Below are 20914 nucleotides of genomic sequence, written 5' to 3' on the forward strand. Positions count from 1 at the left end.
GTCCCCCTTGTGTTCCCTCCCAGACCAAAGTCAGAACTTCCCCTAGCTCTGTGTCCTCAGGTTTGCATTTATTGTGAATCCGTTCACGTCTTCACTGCTCACTTACTCAGCCAGTACCTGGCTGGATGAGAGAATGGAGCAGGGACCTGCTGGAAGACTCTGAGGGGTGGTTATGTTGATTTCTAAAGTTTCCAACCATCAGGGAGGATTGTTGGAATCCTGATGGGATTTGGGAATAAGCTTGAGAACATAGATTCCAGGCTAAAGCAGTGAAAATTCAGAAAGCAAAGGAAAGTGTGTGTTTGTGGTATTTTTTGGCTACTTTCATGAGTGATGGCCAGAGAGGGTCAGCAAGAGGTGCAGGTCTCTCTCCCGGCAATCAGAGTGTTCACGGGTGTCTCATATTTGTACCAAAAGTGATCTTACTTTCGCAATGCTCCAGGATGCTGCTCTCCTCCGTGGGGCAGCGCGTTGCTGAAGGAAGAGAACGGTGAGTATTGTTTCCGCTTGTTAATCCTGTTTCCTTTGGGTCTCTGGCAGACTCTGTGTTGATCCAGACATTGGCTGAGATGACACCCGGGATGGTCCTTGACCTAGAGGTGCAGGAGGTGTTGGAGGACGGCTCTGTGGTGTTCAGTGAGGGCCCCGTGCCTGGCCTGGTTCTGAGGGCCAGCAGATACCATCGGGCAGGTAAGCACTGCTGTCTCGCCCCTCGTGGTTCATGGGGGAAATTCTTTGTCCATTCTTCCCTCTCTTGGGTACAGAATTCCCAAATGCATAATGTAGAGGAGCTGATTCAGTAGAAAATGTTGGCATCCCTGTCTTGTATCGATGTAAATCAGGACACCTGACAGCGTGCCAAAGAAGGTTTAAATGTGAATCCTATTGTTATAATTGGGTAAATCTAGATTTTTATATATCAGGTTGCATAAATTAAGGCACACCTGAATTTTTGAAGTATGGGAGCTAGACTTTTGGTTTTCCTCGCCCATATCATCCCAGGATGGATGTTCCCTTTTTCTTTTTTGTCCCCAAGGGCTTGCAGGGCTCTTGGAGAGACACTTCCTTCCCTGCTCCAGGAGGGCGATCATGCTGTGTTTGCTTCTGCCCTGCAGGGCAGGAGGTAGAACCTGGGCAGAAGAAGAAGGTTGTCATCTTAAATGTTGATATGTTGAAATTGGAGGTACATGTTTCCCTTTGCCACGATTTGGTGAACAGAAGAGCTAAAAAGGTAAGCTGGCGATGACTTCCATTCTCAAGGTTTCAAAGGCATCATCCACCTCTTCAGCCCCACACACTTTGCTCAGGGGTTTCAGTGCAAATGCCTGTGGATGAGATGATCGTCTGCCTGGGTTGGTGTGGGTCATTCCCATACCTCTTCTCTGGTCTTGGTGGGGTTAGTACCGACTTGCACTCTGGTGCCAATGATAAATGATGTGTTTCCCTGGCTTAGGGCCGGGTGGATTAGTGTAAATGAGTGCAGTGGGCATGGCCAGGCCACGGAGGGGCAGAGACGATTCCGTTCCATCTGCCTGTTGCCAGGTGGGAACATCAGCATCTGCTGTAGCCGAGTCTGATTTTTAAGATGAGGCAGAATTTGACTTTTATTTGAAATAAATGTGGGAAATGTTGGAAACTGTTTTTTAAGACCTATAACCCAAACAAAACAGGTCTATGCATAGTTCTGACCTCCAGGCTGCTCATCCACATTCCCTCTCGTACACTTCTGTGTGAGAGAAGAATGGGTTCAAGGGGTGTCTCAACACATGTGGTATTTTTCTCTGGATGATACATATATTTGGTCCTCATTTCAAGTGCGTATTAAGAGGGCACCTGGTAAGCGTCCTAACTCTTGATCCCAGCTCAGGTCTCCGTCTCAGGGCTGTGAGTTTAAGCCCCACATGAGGTTCCACTTAAATAAACAATTGAATGAATGAATGAATGAATGAATAAAGTACTTATTAAGCATCTAACTGTGTAGGGTAGGTGGAGAGAATTACATAGGTATAATTCCTCATGTCTGGCTGCCTATAATTTTAAGACCTAGGGAAACAAAGAGAAATAGAAACAGTGTTGACCCCTCACTGAGTTTTCTAGCAGATCCATATCCCATATCTCCAAGTGAAGCTGGTGATACATACATAAGTGTGTGAGGGTTGGACTCTGAGGAAAGGGTGGGCTAAATGCGCCTCGCACACGACGAGCTCTCAGTAGTGACTGGTGAGTGGTTGAAAGGGTGAATAAACTAGGGGGGCGCTGCAGAACTACAAGAGTTGGGGACACAGTGTCTTTGACCATTAGGGGACACCCGGCTCTGCTAAGAATCACCCCAGTAACTTCTTAAATTCTGATTTCACTAGTTCTAGGATAGAACCTAGGAATCTGAATTCAAAACAAAAGCAAAGTTCTAGGGATTCTGATGCGGTGCTTTTGAGTTTAGTCAGGTCACCTCAGTTACAGGAGAGGAAGCCAGGTAGAGGGATTGAAGGCTAGTTCGTTACAACTTATCCTAACCCTGGGTTCCCTGGACTCAGGGGTCTTCCCCAGCCCCAGCCTGCCCAGTGGGTGATGACCGAGCACTTGTGCCCTATAAGAAGTGGGTATGGCGGGTTTTCTGTGTTTTCCAGCTGAAGAAAGGCAGCGAGTACCAGGCGCTCGTGCAGCACTTGGAGGAGTCCTTTGCTGTCGCCTCCTTGGTTGAGACTGGCCACCTGGCAGCTTTCTCCTTGACCTCTCACCTCAATGACACCTTCCGCTTCGACTCAGAGAAGTTGCAGGTGGGACAGGGTGTCTCCCTAACCCTCAAGACCACAGAACCAGGAGTGACTGGTTTTCTTTTGGCTGTTGAGGGGCCAGCTGCCAAGAGGACTGTGAGACAGACCCGGAAGGACTCTGAGACCATCGATGAGGATGAGGAAGCAGATCCAGCTCTGGTTGTGGGGGCTGTAAAGAAGCACACCCTGTCCATCGGGGACATGGTCACAGGCACTGTCAAGTCCGTTAAGCCCACCCATGTGGTTGTGACACTGGAAGATGGCATCACTGGTTGCATTCACGCCTCCCACATTCTAGATGATGTTCCAGTGGGCACATCTCCTACTGCCAAGCTGAAAGTTGGGAAGACAGTCACTGCCCGAGTGATTGGTGGGCGAGACATGAAGACCTTCAAGTACGGAGGCTTTGGGAGATGGGCTGGTGTGGAGGGGACATTGTTGTAATTGTGGGAGAAGGAATGGGCACTGAGGCAGGCTCGAAAAAGTTGTGCGCGAATCAGATTTTCTTCTAGTTAGCAGAAATGTTCACCAAAAGAATCCTTTTGTCTCTTTTCCTTTGAAAAAATAATGGCATATGGTGCAGTGGTTAAGGACATTAGTTTAAAGTGAGACCTGGGTTCGCATTCCAGGTTTACCACTTGAAATTGTGTGACCATGACTTAAGTAGTTACTTCGCTCTGAGTTTTATTTTCCTAATTTGTAAAATGGGAGTATGGATGGTTAGCACCTTTCGTGCAGAGGTTGAGAGAACATCTGGTACCCAGTGTGCCTAGCAGGTTGCCTGACATAGTTACTGCTCAGTATACATCAGAGGTTGTTATAGTCCATTCTTCACTACATACTGTAGTCATCCTCCTTTTCTTTAAATCTACTTGCAATATTATTATTGTACCAGAATCCTTGCTGTACTAAGAAAAGCAAAATAATTCTTAGTCTATAATTTGCATATTAACTTCAGTAACCGTACTCTCTAGACCTCCGTTTCCTTACTTTCAGAGTAAGAGTTGGAGAATGTAGTCTATAAGGAAAATTCTACTCAGGGTTTAGTAAGACTACGCTAAAGAGCAGATGAGTCAGCTGCCCAGCATTTGCTGCAGAGAGTAAGAGAGGAAGCCCTCAGGCCTGACATGTCACCAGTGGGCAGGCTGCCAGCGGAGCAGGGGGGCTTTTAAGCTGGATTTCCTGGGAGTAGAAAGTCTGATCTCCAGATTATGGTGGTACAGAGAATAAGAGAAATGATATGACCTTATTTCTTTCTCCAGGTTTCTCCCAATAAGTCATCCCAGATTTATTCGAACCATTCCAGAGCTGAGTGTCCGGCCAAGGTGAGGGGAACCCCAGTAGCATGGTGTCATGGAAAGAGTGGGGGACTTTGGAGTCAGGAGCCTGAGTTCCTGCCAAGATTCTGCAAGCATTGTGACTTATTTTGCCTCTGTCTATCTAGGTTGTCTTATTTCTCTAATAAGGATATTAGGCTCTGATAGGGCTAGGTAGAGGGATTATAAGAAACTTAATGTAAAAGCTATATTTAGGGTTTAAAAGTCTGGTTGCAGTTCAGTTTGTCAGCATGTAACAAAAAGGCACATTTTTGGTCTCAGTTCAATTTTTTGGAACTCAGTAATTCCAAAAATAAACAACATGTAGCCAAGAATACCCATTCTTTGAGTGTAGAGACTACTGCTCAGTGACTGGAATTTTAGGTCACGTTCTAGTGGATTTCAGAGAGGGGTGTTCAGTGAGGGATTCTGTGTGGAGGAAAAACTAGTTCCATTTAATGTTGGATCCAGTTTGTCTGGGATCTTTTTTTTTTTTTTTTCCATTTTTCTTATTTAGTGTAATACTCTCTAGGTCCTTCCATGTTGTCACAAATGGCAAGATCTCATTCCTTTTTATGGCTGAACTTCAGAGTAAGCCCTTTAGTTGCAGAATAGTGAGATTTGGTGGATGCACACACTCCTATTTGTTTACTGTGTGGGTTCCTTAGTTTTGTCGATTTTGATCCTGATCCCCTCCAGTCTTTGTCGTGCAAACAGACCTTTGTTGTGAGTCCACCAGATCTTCACCTGAGGTGTGATGCCTTATTTAATTAAGAGTTGGGGTCGGGTAGTTTCTTCAGGCTAAGGGGAGATACGTCCAGGTAACAAGGTTTGGTTCTTCTGAGTCCTCCCTTCTTGGCTTGCAGATGGTTTTCTTCTTTGAGTGTCTTCATGTGGTATTCTCTTTGTGTCTATCTGTATCCCAATCTCTTCCCTCATTTTGCTTTTTTGTTTTGTTGTGGTTAAAACACAAAACATAAAATTACCCTCTTAACAGTTTTTAAGTTTGCATCACAGTGTTGTTGACTGTGTGCACATTATTGTAGAACAGATCCCCAGAACCTTTTCATCTTGCATGGCTGAAACTCTATACCCATAGAACAACTCTCCATTTCTTCCTACCCCTGCCTCCGGCAGCTGCCATTCTAACTTCTGTTTCTTGCATTTGATTACTTTAGATAACTCGTGTAAGTGGATCATGGTTAGTCCTTCTGGCTGGCTAGCTTCACTCAGCACAACATTCTGAAGGTTCATCCGCATAGTAGCATATAGCAGGATTTTCCTTCTTTTTAAAGGCTGAGTAATCGAGGCACCGGGCTGATTCAGTCTTTAAGTATCTGCCTTCAGCTCAGGTCATGGTCCCAGGGTCCTGGGATGGAGCCCCACATTGAGGTTCTGCGGGAAGCCTGTTTCTCCTTCTCCCACTCCCCCTGCTTGTGTTCCCTCTCTCGCTGTGTTTCTATCAAATAAATAAATAAGATCTTAAAATAAAATAAGATAAAGGCTGAATAATATTCCATGTACATACAGATCACATTTCTTCATCCATTCATGAACAGATACTTGGATTGTTCTGGATCTTGGCTATTATGAATAACACTGCAGTCAACATGAATGTACAAATATCTCTTTGTGATCCTGTTTTCAGTTCTTTTGGATATATACCCGGAGGTGGGAATGCTGAATGATATGGCGGTTTTTAATTTTTTTGCGGCTCTTCCATACTATTTTCCACAGTATCTATACCATCCCATAGTTCTGCCAACAGTGTGCAAGGAAGAGTTCCCTTTTTTCCACATCCCTGCCAACACTTGTATTCTGTGTGTTTGATAATGGCCATCCTCACAGATGTGAGGTGAGATGTTTCAACTGTGGTGTTCGTGTGTATTATCCTGATGGCTAGTGATGTGAAGCACCTTGTCCCATGGCTGTGGTCTTCTTTTTTTTTCTTTTAAGTGAGGAGAGGGGCAGAGAGGGAGGGTGAGAGAGAATCTTAAGCAGGCAGTATGCTTAAGTGCCAGAGCCAACTTGGGACTTGATCTCACTCACGACTTTGAGATCATGACCTGAGCTGAAATCAAGAGTTGGACGCTTAACCAACTGAGCCACCTAGGCTCTCAGCTTGTTGGTCATTTTTATATGTCTTTGGAGAAACGTCTATTCAAGTCATGGTTTTTAATTGGGTTTTGTTGCATTATAGGCTAACCCTAATAATAATAATAACAGTTATTATTAGTATTATCATAACTAGATTATGGCCCACCCTGACATTCTCATTTTAAGTTAATCAGCCGTTTAAATTCCCAGTCTCCAAATGCAGTTGCATTCTGAGATACTGAGGGTTAGCATGTCAGCGTAAAAACTTGGAGGTTGGGGTGACACGGTTTAGCCTGTAAGAGAGGCATTCCAGTGCCAGCTCTTGAGTGACTAAGCTTTCTCATTCTACTGTATAAGCATTATAGATACTGCATATAAATGACCCATTTCAGTGCCCAGCATGGAGATGTTCTGTCTGTGGATGTTTTAAGAAATAACATTTTATAGATGTTCCCTTCCTTAGGCCTCTCTCTCCACCCTCCAGAGGATGAATTACCCATTGTTCATTTGATATATATCCAACTCTTTCATATTTATGTGTACATATATATGTGTGTGTGTGTATGTATATATACACATACACACACACACACGCATGAATGTCTACAAAATTATTTTGTGTGGTTTCAAACTTTACATAAATCACATGCTGTACTTAATATTCTGCAACTTGTTTTTTTCACTTAAAATTTTGTTTTTGAGATCTGCTTTTGTATTTGTAGTTAAAATAGTAATTCATCTTATGAATGTGCCCAACTATATATATTCTCCAACCAATGGAGGATGTTTAAGGTGGTTTCCAGTTTTTCTCTATTATAAATAATGCGACAGAGAACATCTCTGAACTTGTTCCACTATGTGTCTGTGCAAGGATTTCTGTAAGGTGGAATTTTCTGGGTTATAAGGTATATGCATTTTAACTTTACTAGTATATGAATGTTTCTGTTTTTCTATATTCACCAGTGATTGCTATTATATGTGATATGTGATAGTTTATTAGCATTACTTGTACTATTTTCTTGTTTGGTTTTGTTTTAGAAATTACTTGGTAAGCTTGATGGGGAGTTCTGTGATTTTTTTTTTTTTTTTTTTTTTTGAAGTGCTTTGTGGACTGATAACCACGTCCCCTTTTTGCTTTACTGCGCAGAAAGACAGTAATAATTTCAAGGTAGCATAGGGGACAGAGCCCTGGATTTTCGAATCAGAGCCCTGACTTCAACTCCTGGTTTAATAGCATAAAATGAGTTTAATAATATCTACCCTGCCTCATGCACACATAAGATTGTCGTCACATTCATTAAGAGATTATTTGGGAAAGTTCTACAAACTGTAAAGCAATAGGTAAATAGTATTACAAAAGAAGTAGTAAAACAATGTTGTTTCCTAAATTTTTAAGGATTGTAGGCTACCTACTTTATAGCTTGTTCATACCTAGGTGAATGAAGTGGCAGAGATAGCGGTTATGCAGGTATTCTGACCGTTCCCCTTGGAGGAGAGAAATGGGCATGTGGGTGTTGTGCATGGACATGGGGGGTGCAGTCAGTCCGTGACGACGTGGGACAGATGGTTTTAAGCTAGAAGCTGTATCCAGAGGTTGGCATACTCTTGCCATTGCTTTTCTGCCAACAGTGAGCTGGAGAAGCATGGCTGCACTGCTCTCAACACTCACTCTGTTAGCCCCTTGGAGAAGGTTAAACAGTACCAGGCTGGGCAGACTTTGATTTGCTTCTTGAAGAAGGTGAGTAGTCCGCACACTCTGCAGCATGATGCCGTGAAAAAAGAGGGAGAAGCTGGAGACAACAGCCATTAGCGTTTAACATTTGCTTCTGTTTGCTACCGTGTTGGTTTGTGGGAGACCAGAAGCCTAACTGAGGAGCTAAAATTATGGCTCACGAAACACTTAGCAAGCAACTCACAGTTGAACATGTTTGTAGATTAATGGTACGAAAGGGAAGAAAAAATAGAGAGCAAGATTTAAAGTCAATGTGCTGTTGGAGTCTAGATTTTTGTCTTTTATAAAGTTCAGGTACAATGCAGAATACTATGTACCTGGGTGCCAGATTATGTGTTCTAGCCCCAAATGGAACAGGTGTTCATGAAAGGAAGAAAGGGAAGCGATCAGTGAAAGCTGTACCAGTTGGAATATATCAGAGAGAAAGTTGGATTGGGCTTGACATTGACGGATATCTCCTCTTCACTGCTGCCGGATTGTTCTTCCATAAGCATCTGGCTGAGCATGTCACTGATGCCCTTTAGTTTACCTCTGGTGGGTTTCATAAACCCCTGGTGTCTTAGAGTGGTATTTAAAGCTTTTCATAATCTGACCTCATACACCTTGTGTACCATTCAGCCTGAAAACCTCCTCTTTCCCTTCTTGTCTTTATTTCTGTACTCAGAGTACCCTCTGTTCATTCCTATAACCCTTGAAGGCCCAGCACAGTTATCCCCCCCACCCCCCCGCCCCATATTCCTAGTTCTAGGTATTCCCGTAGCACAGTGTATTTCTACTGCTCTGGTTATTTGCACACTTTTTTGACTTACTCTTTGTAGAACGTAATCTTGAAGGTCGGGTTTGACTTTTATTTATCACTATGATGCCACGTACATAGTGGCTGCTTGATAAGTGACTTGTTGAATTCACTTTGAAAGCTGGGGCTGTGTGTTTAGGGCAGGACACTGTAAAGAGGGAAGAATCAAAATCTAAATTGATTTAGAAATCAGATGTTGAGCCCTGGAGAGAGGTGATTAAACCATCACTCAGCAGAGCTGATCTTGGAGGAGTCTGCAGAGGTCAGTGGGATTGTTCCTGCTGCTTGAGGACACCTCTGAGATCATTTTTGCCTCCTGATCAGTTGAGGCACCAAATGGGATGCATGGTCGGCTAGCCTAGCAGAGGCTCTGAGCCAAACTCTTGAGTGAAGTCTGTGAGAAGTGGAGATTGGAGAGGGGCAGTGGGATGTAGGGGGTGGATTCCTGTCCCTTGGGAAAAATGTAGGATTAGAACCCCTTCAGCCGTGCAGTTTTTAGGAGAGTCTTCTATTTTGATGAAGGGAAAAGAAGATGCTTATATCCATCCCATTCCGTTTCTTCTCCTGTGTTTTTCTCCAGTACAACGTGGTTAAGAAATGGCTCGAGGTGGAGATTGCTCCAGACATCCGGGGCAGGATTCCCTTGTTGCTCACCTCTCTCAGCTTCAAGGTCAGTGAGCTTGAGATCCTGGAGAGGAAATCCAGGCTCCTAAGCTGGCCGTGTCTGGTGTGTGCAGCGGGTATAAGAAACCATGTACTTATCCAGGGATTGGTTTGGGACATACTTGGTATAGAGACTTAAATGCTAGTTTTGGGTAAATGACAGACCTTTTCTCCAGACATTAAAGGAATTTTCTTGTCCTTCCAGGTTCTAAAACATCCAGATAAGAAGTTCCGGATTGGCCAGGCCCTGAAGGCTACCGTTGTTGGCCCAGATTCTTCCAAGGCTTTCTTGTGTCTCTCACTTATAGGTGTGGTGAAAAATGATGCCTGGTCAGAGAAGGGAGAGGGTAGAAAGGAGTGGGAAAGAGTCATCAGATAGTGCCCAGGTTCAAGGGTGCCTCTGGTATTGGAGTCCTCAGAAAGCCTACTGAGCCCTGTGTCTTCTGGGAACACTTTCTTTGGGGGCTTTGTTCTCTGGTCTGTGTCAGTCTACTACTGTCTGAGTCACCTCTTCAGACTTGGTTGGTTTTCTCAAGTCTCTCAGAAGGGGTTGTCCACCACAAGGCCCTGAGATTTCCTGACTACATGGCATGGTAATGTGGGTGTTTATGATTGTTTTGGTCCACTCTGCCTAGACGTCCCCAAATCTGGGCAGCCTCTGACTTCCCCAGCCCGTGCTTGGCCAGTGTTCCAGCTTCTTTCTTCATTTGCCTTTCCCTGAGTCAGGTTTATTCTCCTACTGTTCTCCTACCTACCAGGTCCTCACAAGCTTGAGAAGGGGGAAGTGGCCATGGGCAGAGTGGTGAAGGTGACTCCCAAGGAGGGGCTGACTGTCTCCTTCCCCTTTGGGAAGATCGGAAGAGTCAGTGTATTTCACTTGAGCGACTCCTACTCAGAGACGCCCCTGGAAGACTTCGTCCCCCAGAAGGTTGTCAGGTAGGCCTGGTTTGTTCAATTTTTTCCTCTTCAACTCTATGTGGGAATGTAGATTAGATTTCTTTTTTTAAAAAATAATGGATGTGATAGCTGATTTTGTACCAAAAGAAAATTGTAATAAAAAAGGAAAAGTTCTGTTGCTGCTTGCTTTCTCTACCACTTTTCATCATTATATACCTTGGTTTCTATCTTTCAAGACTTTTACATGCATGGAGGTATACTTTTTTAAAATGTAATAATAGAATTCCATTTTATATATTCTGCAGCTTGCTTTTTTTCTCATAGCAGTTTATCATGGACTTTTTCTTTTCCTGCGTTAGTATATCTAAATCTACCTTGTTTTTTTTTTTTTTTTAAGATTTTATTTATTTATTTGACAGAGACACAGTGAGAGAGGGAACACAAGCAGGGGGAGTGAGAGAGGGAGAAGCGGACTCCCCACTGAGCAGGGAGCCCAATGCGGGGCTTGATTCCAGGACCCTGGGGTCATGACCTGAGTCGAAAGCAGATGCTTAACAACTGAGTCACCCAGGCACCCCTCGACCTTGTTCTTTTACCTTATTTTTAACATTTTTGTTGGTGTTTCATTTTTTTTTTATCATTATCTAAAACCTCTGTTGATGGACAGTAATAATGAAGTGAATATCTTTGTGCATGTGTTTCGACACAAGTGGAAATGTATCGTGAAATATATTCCCAGAACTAAAACTGATGGGCCAAACGGCATTACACGTTTTGCCAAAGTGCTCTCCAAAAAGACTGCTGATTTATGTTCCTGCCATAAATATGACTGTTTCTCACACCCCTGCCAACAGTGGGTATTCTTAATTTTTAATCTAAGCTATTAAATAGGCAAAAATTGATCTCTCGTTTTAAATTGCATTTCTCCTACTGGTCATTTTCCCACTTTATTGGCGGTTTACATTTGTTCTGTGCTTTGCTTGTCTTGTTCTTTGCTTTTGTTTGCTCATTTTTCTACTGGACCATTCATCTTTTTAATAAAAAAAATTGATCTGTACATGATTTCTGCAAAAAGAGACCTTTTGCAGTTGGGGTGTTTTATGAACTATATTATGTCCACTAAAATGAGCCTGGTTTGGAGTTTTTTTTTTTTTTTGATTTTTTAAGATTATTTATCTGCGAGAGCACGAGTGAGGGAGGAGCAAAGAGAGGGAGAGAAGCAGTCTCCCCACTGAGTATGGAGCCTGACATCACAACCTGAGCCAAAACAAGAGTCAGATGCTCAACAGACTGAGCCACCCAGGTGCCCCTGGTTCAGAGTTTTAAAGTCATTTTCCAGGGTGAATAAATTAGCCTTGAAGAGGCAGGCTTCAGCATGATACTGTACAGACTTCTGAGAATCCAGGTTGGCTGACAGTAGAGTGAGAAGCCTTGAGGAGAGAGGAAGGAAAGTTGTAATGTTCTTTCCCACTTTAAGTATCCCAGCCGCCAGCACCTGCCTCATAAACCCACCACCTCTTATCAGAGCTGAACAGCACAGAGATATTTAGGGCCTGGGTGAAGAAAAGGAACACATATGAGAAATCCAGGATTATCTTTGCTTTGTCTCTTTGAGGCTTAAAAATGTAGTTGTGGGGTACCTGGGTGGCTCAGATAAGCGACTGCCTTTGGGTCGGGTCATGATCCTAGGGTCCCGGGATTGAGTCCCACATCAGGCTCCCTGCTTCTCCCTGTGACCCCACCCCCCGCCATGCTCGCTCGCTTGCGCGTGCTCTTTCTCCCATATCTCTGTCTCAAATAAATAGATAAAAATCTTCTTAGAAATGTGGTTGTGGCTCTTAGCAAAATTTTTATTTTATTTTTTAAAGAATTTATTTATTTGACGGAGTGAGAGAGAGTGTATGTGCTCACAAGCAGGGGGAGTGGCAGTGAGAGGGAGAAATAGGCTCCCTACTGAGCAGGGAGCCCAATGCGGGGCTCAATCCTAGGACCTTGGGATCACGACCTGAGCTGAAGGCAGATACTTAACTGACTGAGCCACCACGTGCCCTAAAATATTTACTTTAAATATATTTTATTGTAGCCAAATCTGTGAGTTGTATTCAATTATGATATCTGTCTAATGTGGATAATAAACTAATTGCCTAAAGGTAGATGATCCCTAAGATCCTTCCTGCTTTAGGGGCTAGGAGGCAGGAAAAATTTGGGACTGTTGTCATGGGAAAAATTTGGACTATTGTTGAATTTCTTTCCGCTGCTATGACTTAATACTTTGAAATTGTGACTTTGCATTGCTAAGTGCTGCTTTCAGAGGAAAAAGTTTGGAAACCTAACCAAAGAGTAAACCTTGCTTTGCCTCCTGAAAGCCTCCCCTGCTCAGGCCTCACTGATCTGTTTCCTCTGCTCTGCTGCCACGAGCCTGCTCTAGGACCTAGGTCATCCCCTGGTGACAGGTCGCAGTGGTTAGTGGCTAAGACTGCACACCGCGGGGATCCAGCATCAGACTGGTGTCACCTCCTCTGAGTACCCATGTGGTTCTGTGTGTCTTCCCAAGGGATCTATGCCTCCTTCCATTTTCTTCTTCCAGCACCTTTCTTGGGTAAGAAGACTAGATAGTGAGAGGCTAGTAAACTGAGGCCCAGAGAGGTGACTTGTCCAGAGTCCCTTAGCACATTCTCAATAGAATGAAGAACAGAGCCCAGGTGAACTGTCCCCTCACTCTGGCCTGTTGGTCAGCCTTGTGGAGAGGAAGCTCCAGCCTTCTGCTGTGTCCTGGGATGCTGAAAAGTCAGCATCTCATTTTCTGGCTTTCATTCCAGATGTTACGTCCTGGCTACTACAGGCCATGTACTGACTCTGTCACTGCGATCGTCCAGGTGAGTGTCTGTGCTGGGGATAAGAAGGGCATGGAAGAGAGGCTAGGCTGCATAGACCTGATACAGAACTTGGGGCTTCCCCCCTTTCTTTTCTGTTCATGCACTTTATACCCGGCCCTGTCTATCCAGAAAAACTGCGGGCATTCACATTGCTAGAAGAACCTGTCCGCATAGACTCTTGTTGCCCAGGGCAAGGTTCGGACATCTGAATATGATGTTCAAGGTGGCCATGCAATGACCCCAGCGTGGGGAGATGGTCCAACCCCTGGGTTCCATAGTTCATGGCACGTGTCATGGAGTGATTGGCCTGAAGTCAGCCTGTTCCGTGGTTAGAAATGGATGTTTTTGAGGCCAAGTCCTGACAGGAATTCAGGGCTCTGAAGGTATAAGCCTATGGATGGGTCCAGAGTTGTATTCTTATATGTAGAGGTTATCGCAAACGAGTCGGGGGTATGAGTGGGGAAAGGAGGGTTGGGGTACATGTACGTAAGCCTTCTATTCCTTTAGGACAAACCCGAAGACGAAGAGCAAAATAACTGATCCTGAGATCAACTCCATCCAGGACATTCAGGAAGGGCAGCTCCTGAGGGGCTACGTGAAGTCTATCCAGCCGCATGGCGTGCTCTTCCGGTGAGTGAGGTGGCACTTGATGGGCCTGACGAGAGTGCCATCCCCCACCCCCCGGGCCTGTTCTCGTCCTTAGTCTGTGGCATTCCTTGGTCTCTTTCTCTGAAGAAGATACAAAGGAAAAGGGAGACTGAGTTCCCATCAGTTTTTTAAAATTCTGAGATGTTTTTAAACTTTAAAAAAAGTTTTGAATTATTTTTATTGGTGTTTCGGACAAAGAGCATGGCATGTTCAATTTCAATTTTAAATATATTTGGATTTTCTTTGATTTAGTATTTGATCGTGATTCGTAAATGTTCTGTGAAATTACATAGCATTCACAGCCAGCAGGGAGCACGGCCTTTTCTGCCACAGCTTTGTCATTTTCATCTTCTCCAGCCGTTGAGATTCATGCGTCCTGGTATTCTGGTGTGGGGTGGGAGACCCCCTTCAGTCCCACCTTCATTATGCCTGATAATTGTTGCTAGTTTACAAAGCTCTCTGTATCCTTTTGGGTGCCGGGACCTTCTGTCTGTCCTAAATCCTTGTCACAACTTGGGTCCCTGGGAAAGCGGAGGCTCTAGGCAAGGCTGGGACTCTGTTGCTGTATTTATGACCACAGGACCCTTGTCTCTCTCCTGTCAGCCTTGGCCCCTCTGTTGTGGGTTTGGCCCGATATCCGTATGTCTCCCAGTACAGTCCATCCGAGAAAGCCCTTTATAACAAACACCTCCCGGAAGGGAAGCTGCTCACAGCCAAGGTCCTGAGGTAGGTGTCTCCCCTGCTGCACCCTGTCCTGCACCCCCTCGTTTCCCTGGGAGCCCTGGGAGGAGATTCAGAGGTAAACTAGACACAACAGCATGCGATGGGGGGTGGTGCAGTGTTCAGATGAACACAGCCCCATTGTTTGGAGCCTTCTACCTCAGCCCTAGTCTTGGCTCCTGAAAGCTGATGCGGAAACTTTTCTGTGCATAGGCAGTTGTTGTTGGGGACAGAGTAAGGGAACATCGCAGCTGCCCCCTGTATTTCACTGTTCAGCCTGGTAAAATGTGCAGGTCATTCTGAAGAATACTGAACGGATTTCAAGGCAGGGGGTGCCGGGCCCAGAAAACTGGGCTGCTCAAGAGAGGAAGGCCTGGGCTACTTGCTGTGTTTGTTGTCATTGTCCTCCCTCCCTCCCTGTTGTAGCCTGAACCACGAGAAGAACCGGGTAGAACTGTCGTTCCTCCCTGATGACACTGGGAAGCCGGACGTGTTTCCTGCCTCCCTAGGACTGCCACTTCCAAAACAAGAGGAGAGGGAAAGGGAGGTGGCAGAGAAAGAGCACAAAGGAGAAGAAGAGAAGAAGAAGAGTCATAAAAGGAAAAGGAAGAGGAACCAGGAAGGGCCGGAGGAGGCGCAACTGCCTGGCCAGGGGAAGAGTGAGGCCCAGACACCGCAGGCAGAGAAGCAGGGCAGGCGGCGGCGCCGGGAGTCTGCAGGCGAGCAGGTGCGTTCCTCAGGGAGGGTAGCCCCCCTCATGGGGAAGGGACCGTGCTTCACAGCCAGCCTGCCAGCCAGGTAGCCTTCTCTTGGACTGAGAGCCGTGTGAGTTCAGAGCCAGGCCCTGGGGGTGCCAGGAGGGGCAGGGGGAGGGCATGGCCCTGGGCTGCCCGTAGGTTCTCCAAGGCAGGAGGGCGGCTCGCCATCTGTCCCCCCCACCCCCGCCCCGTTGACCTCAGGAAAGAGTGAAAAAGAAGCAGAAGAAAGTTGCTCCATCAGAGGAGGATGACAGCGGTGTTGAAGTGTACTATCGGGAAGGAGACGAGGAGATGGAAGAGATGAGTGTGCTCCCCAAGGTGAGGGACAGCGCTGAGTGGGGGAGGAGAGGCTGCGCTGGGGAGGGAGGTCCTTGGTCCCCTGCCTGAGAGCTGGGCAGTCTTTGGCTCGTCCTCTTCTCTCCCATGACCTAAGGCAGGGCTGCTAGGTCTTTACTTGGTCATTCACAGGTCAAACAGAGACCCTGCTTTACCCAAGGACTGGGCTGCATAAAATAAATTCTCATCGGTGTTTGTTGAGTAGAGTGGAATTAAATCCATGGGGTAGGCAAATAAAGGCTTAACCTCTTTGAGCCTGTATCTCCCTCTGAAAGGTGAGGACGGTACCATTTGGACAGAGGCCTGACTGGAAGGGCTGCCCAGACGTTAGGTACTCATATGCCTGCACCCTCGGAACGCCTGTCATGTCTCTGTCCCAGCTCTGCCAGCACATTATACGCATATGGTACTTCATACAAGAACGTACGTAGGAATACACATATGTATGGGATTTTTAAATTTGTCTTTACATACGTATGTTTTAAAAGCTTGTTTCCTAAATGAATTTATTTACAAGGAAATCTTTTACATCACTACTATGTAGTTTCTCCAGCGGAGTGGGCCTGGCGTAGCCTGGCCCTGGGAGGAGAGGAAGGTCTCCGTGCGTGGTGGGGGCCCTGGCTCCTCAAGGGGAATAGGGTGCAGCCCGAGTTGAGTGCTTTCCTCACACACCTCTGTGATCCTTCAGGAGAAGACGACCAGGCCAGCAGAAGCACCCCGGCTCCAGCTGTCCTCTGGTTTCGTTTGGGACGTGGGACTAGACTCTCTGACCCCAGCATTACCACCTCGAGACAGCTCAGACAGCGAGGAGGACGACGAGCTGCAGCAGGCCACGGTGACGTTTTTTGCAGGGCTTTGTCCTTTAGCAGGGACCTCTGGGTGCCAGTCTCCTTTGCTCTGTCCGGGCCTGAGTGTCCCTTCTGACGGGGCAGGGCAGTCTCAAGCCTGTGAGCAATCCTAGGGCTCACGGACTGCCCTGCCAACTCTGGCTTCTAGCACAGACCGCCATAGTGGCCTGGGGAGCAGGTTACTCACGAGTTTTTGTGCCTTCCGTAGCAGAAGAAGAGCAGGAAGGAAAGGCTGCTGGAGAAGCAGAAGGCAGAGAAAGAGCTGTCCCGCATCGAGGAGGCGCTCATGGATCCTGGGCGACAGCCAGAGTCAGTGGATGATTTTGACCGTCTCCTGCTGAGCTCCCCCAACAGCTCCATCCTGTGGCTACAGTACATGGCCTTCCACCTGCAGGCCACGGAAATCGAGAAGGCCCGGGCTGTGGCCGAGAGGGCTCTCAAAACCATTTCCTTCAGGTCTTGTCTTGGCCCTCTGCTTGGGTAGGGGGTGGCTCTTGACAGGGAGGTGTCTCCCCGGGCTGTAGGCCTTGTCGCCTGCAGACCATCTGCTCCTCAGGAGGCCGACAGCAGTTTGGGTGGCTGCCATCAGCACCCGTGGGTTTTCAGGCTTCAGCTCCTAGCGAAACAGATCTGTTCGTTTATATTTTATAGACCTCTTCACTGAGGTAGTGAAGGGTGACACTTACAGGAGTCCCTGTGCTTAGATAAGGTGCCCAACTTGGAACAGAAGTAGAACAGGGACAATGACTGCGCATAGCTGGGTGCAGACATTCAGTGGCCACGTGCCAGGCACAGGGTAGACTGAGTTTCCTGACAGCTAAGAGGAGCGTTGGCGAGCCTTTGCTTAACTCTTAGTTTGGAGACAGAACCAGACCAGAGATTCTGTTCCTTTCCGGCCAAACCTTGAGCCAGGTTAAAATTTCGTGGGCTTCCTTTTTGGAATGGAGGCAGACACCAAGGGAAGCCCAGCAGTCAGGGCCGGGCATTCCTGCTTCCGTGAGAGCTACAGCGGGGGCCACGGGCTCACTTGAGGGCGGGAGCTGAGGATGTGGATGGAGCCTGCGAAGGAAGAAGTAGTTGTAGGCAGCATCCCTGGGTGGTAGTGCAGGCTTCCTCCGCGGAGGTGATGGAGCTCATGTGCGGACTCTCCCTCCAGAGAGGAGCAGGAGAAGCTGAACGTGTGGGTGGCGCTGCTGAATCTAGAAAACATGTACGGCTCTCAGGAGTCACTGACCAAGGTCTTCGAGCGGGCTGTGCAGTACAACGAGCCTCTCAAGGTCTTTCTCCATCTGGCTGACATCTACACCAAATCAGAGAAATTCCAGGTAGGAGTCTGGGCCAGGCGGCCCACTGTCAGGCGGTTCTCGGCAACTCGGAAATTAATTCCTGGGAAGCCCAGGGAGTCTTCCACACAGGCTTGCTCTGTGACCTCTGGGCCCAACTTGTTCATCTTCCCAGTGCGAGGAGTCCTTTCCTCCCACGTTTGCTTTAGGAAGGCAGGGCGAAGATGAGGGAAGTAAAGGGGACGGTGGACCCCTGTTGTGTATCTCGTGGGCATACAGCCACAAGGCGGCAGCTCAGCCACATGTCCCTTTTCTGTCTCTCCTCCTCTCCCTTGGCATTCTCATGTTCTACTCTTAGGACCTCCATACAGCACAGGATTAGTAGGGGGACTCCCTACCCTGTTAGGCCCTTTCTGTGCTCTCCCCATCTCTGGGAACCTGTCTGCTTTCCTCAGGATCTAGAGTTGTGCCTACATAGTGACTGAGTCTGAGGCCACGTCTAGCCTCTCGTGAGCACAACTGTCTGTCATTTGTTGTTCTCCCTGTCTCAGTTGTTGCCCCCTCTGTCATATCACACTTCATATCACAGGAAGCTGGTGAACTCTACAACCGGATGCTGAAGCGGTTCAGGCAGGAGAAAGCTGTCTGGATCAAATATGGTGCCTTTCTTCTGCGGAGGGGCCAGGCTGGGGCCAGTCACCGTGTGATGCAGCGAGCTCTCGAGTGTCTGCCCATTAAAGAGCGTGAGTGCTCATCCCTAGCCTCCAGCCCCATTCCTGGTCACATTATGCTCTGTGATATCTGGGTGTAGGGTTTGGAGGTTTTCTCATCTGAGGGTGGTGTGGTATTAGGAAAGCCTGGTGGAGGGCATGGATCTCACTGTCGATTATATGGTTGTGAACATCACATGTGTCGCATTTCAGATGCAAAACTTTCAGAGATGGAGGAACAAAATAATTAGCGCTGATTTTGTTGCCCCATCTCCTTTCTGAGCCCAGAGAGTGGGGTGTCTGCAGTGGGAATACTACATCAGTGCCCATTTGTGTATTTGGCCCCAGAGTTTCCCAGTGTTCACTTGTCATCACCTAAGTCTTGGAACCTATGAGTAGGGAGTCAGGAGTCAGATTGTCCGTAGAGCACGTTATGCTATGGGCAGGGGTCTGTCTGCTTTGTGTGTCTGAGCTGCCTCTCCCTGCAGATGTGGATGTGATTGCCAAGTTTGCCCAGCTGGAGTTCCAGCTGGGGGATGCGGAACGGGCCAAAGCCATTTTTGAGAACACACTGAGCACCTACCCGAAGCGCACCGACGTCTGGTCGGTTTACATCGACATGACCATTAAGCATGGCAGCCAGAAGGACGTCCGGTGAGAGGCGAAGACAGGCCAGGGTTGAATTAACTGTGAAAGGTTGGGGATGTGGGCCAAGTGGATGAGTTTTATCCCCCGGAATCTTCCAGTATTCCCAGTTCTCTCACTGACTGGAAGAACAGCTTTGACATGACATACCAGGTCCTGTGGTACTCATTTTCCGACTTGTTTTGCTGCCTCAGGGGCCAGCCTCTGGTCTGTGTGTGGAGTCTTGGGTGGGCAGTAGGCTGGCCCTGGTGTGGGGGTCAGAAGACTTGGTTTCCCACATATTTCATTGAGCCTGGCTCTTGTGGTAGAGAACGGTCACAGGCTTGCTGTTGTCACCTGCATTCCCCCAATGGGGGGCAGAGAGGGTTAGAGACAGGTGGACTGAGGTCCAGAAAGAACTAGTGCCTCGCCCAAGCCCATCAGTGAGTTTGAAGCGGCGCTCTACTCACAGGTCCCTACCTGTGTGTATCCCCATCCCAGCAGCTTTGTCCTGACTCACTATGTGACTTCAGGCCAGTAAGTCCTTTTAACACCCGTGGGTGTCTGTGTGATCTGGAAAGTGATGGTGGCAATCTCTCTCCCCATGGATACCTTAGGAGTTAACATGGTAGTAAATGTAAAGGTAGGAGTGAGGGTGCTGGGGAACAGGGAGCCTGGCTGCAGAGCCGCAGGGCAAGTGGATGAAAACTAGTCAGTGGTCAAGTGGCCTGGGGCGGGAGGCAAATGCTGCCTTGCTCTTCCTCACAGGGACATCTTTGAACGGGTCATTCATCTCAGCCTGGCCCCCAAGCGAATGAAATTCTTCTTCAAGCGCTACCTGGACTATGAGAAACAACATGGCACCGAGAAGGACGTGCAGGCAGTAAAGGCGAAGGCCCTGGAATACGTGGAAGCTAAGAGCTCCATGTTGGAGGACTAGCGGCCAAGCTGGCTTCAGATGACCACATCAGCAGTGAGCGAGCCCGGCTGAATCTCGGGCCCCTAGGCTGTCGGAAAACTGTGTTGCCTGAGGACTCTTATTTAAGTGTTGCTTTTTCTGCAGCAACTTTGTGGTAATCCTGTCAGGATGAAAAAGAATTTGAGCTTTCCTATAATTCCTTTTTGCATGTTTTATTTTAGTACTACTTTATTTCATCCCCCCCCCCTTTTTTGGAGCAAGAGAGAGAAAGCACACATGAGGGGGAAGGGGCAGAGGGAGAGAGAGAATCTCAAGCAGACTCCCCGCTGAGCATGGAGCCCAACATGGGGCTTGATCTCACGGCCCTGAGATCATGACCTGAGCTGAAATCAAGAGTCAGACACTTAACTGACTGAGCTACCCAGGTGCCCATTTTCCCTTTTTCTGAGGTTGCTATAAACAGCAGGCTCTTGGGACTCCTAAAAGAGCGAAGACTCTCTCCCTCTTGGGGGTTTCCTAGGAAGGAGGAAGGGAGGGGCTGACTCCTGACAATCTTGTGGTCAGGATCCCACTTTGGCTCTGGCAGCCTCTTGGTCCAGCCAGAGGGAGTCAGCAGAGCCCAAGGAGCAGGACTCCTCCCCTAGGTCTCGGAGTCTCTGGGCATTCCCTCAACCTGGGCTCAGCTAGTTCTTGTGCCCGCTTGTGGAGTACGTGAGGCTGGGACAGGAGGACAAAGGCAGACCCCTTTGGGGAGAAGGACCGTTGGGGAGCCGGGCCATCTGAGAGGAAAGCCATAGGTATTAGCTTAAACTACCTGGTGGTGTTCCCTCCCAGGCCCACCAGGCCCCGATTATCTAAGGTCTCCAAGGTGGGTGTCTCATTTGTGAAATGGGGACAAAAAGTCCTACTTTGAAGAG

The 20914-nt window shown here is 47.4% G+C and overlaps 1 protein-coding gene across 2 annotated transcripts in view; it reads left to right on the forward strand.

Moving 5' to 3' along the window:
- Nucleotides 1-20271, forward strand: part of PDCD11 (programmed cell death 11) — a 43067-nt gene extending 22796 nt beyond the window's left edge. Inside the window, exons 18-36 of one of the 2 annotated variants that reach the window (XM_046027157.1) lie at nt 541-690; nt 1116-1231; nt 2628-3169; nt 4037-4099; nt 7817-7925; nt 9296-9385; nt 9584-9686; nt 10137-10314; nt 13095-13151; nt 13659-13781; nt 14403-14525; nt 14946-15246; nt 15479-15595; nt 16302-16448; nt 16670-16917; nt 17618-17786; nt 18334-18487; nt 18943-19108; nt 19847-20271. In XM_046027157.1, coding sequence (XP_045883113.1) covers nt 541-690; nt 1116-1231; nt 2628-3169; nt 4037-4099; nt 7817-7925; nt 9296-9385; nt 9584-9686; nt 10137-10314; nt 13095-13151; nt 13659-13781; nt 14403-14525; nt 14946-15246; nt 15479-15595; nt 16302-16448; nt 16670-16917; nt 17618-17786; nt 18334-18487; nt 18943-19108; nt 19847-20018 — 3128 coding nt within the window. In that variant the 3' untranslated portion in view covers nt 20019-20271. The remainder of the gene's footprint in view (nt 1-540; nt 691-1115; nt 1232-2627; nt 3170-4036; nt 4100-7816; nt 7926-9295; nt 9386-9583; nt 9687-10136; nt 10315-13094; nt 13152-13658; nt 13782-14402; nt 14526-14945; nt 15247-15478; nt 15596-16301; nt 16449-16669; nt 16918-17617; nt 17787-18333; nt 18488-18942; nt 19109-19846) is intronic. The other variant, XM_046027158.1, reaches the window with a different exon arrangement.
- The last annotated feature ends 643 nt before the right edge of the window (nt 20272-20914 follow it).

This window comes from Meles meles, chromosome 13, assembly GCF_922984935.1.
Source record: "Meles meles chromosome 13, mMelMel3.1 paternal haplotype, whole genome shotgun sequence".
NCBI lineage: Eukaryota > Metazoa > Chordata > Mammalia > Carnivora > Mustelidae > Meles > Meles meles.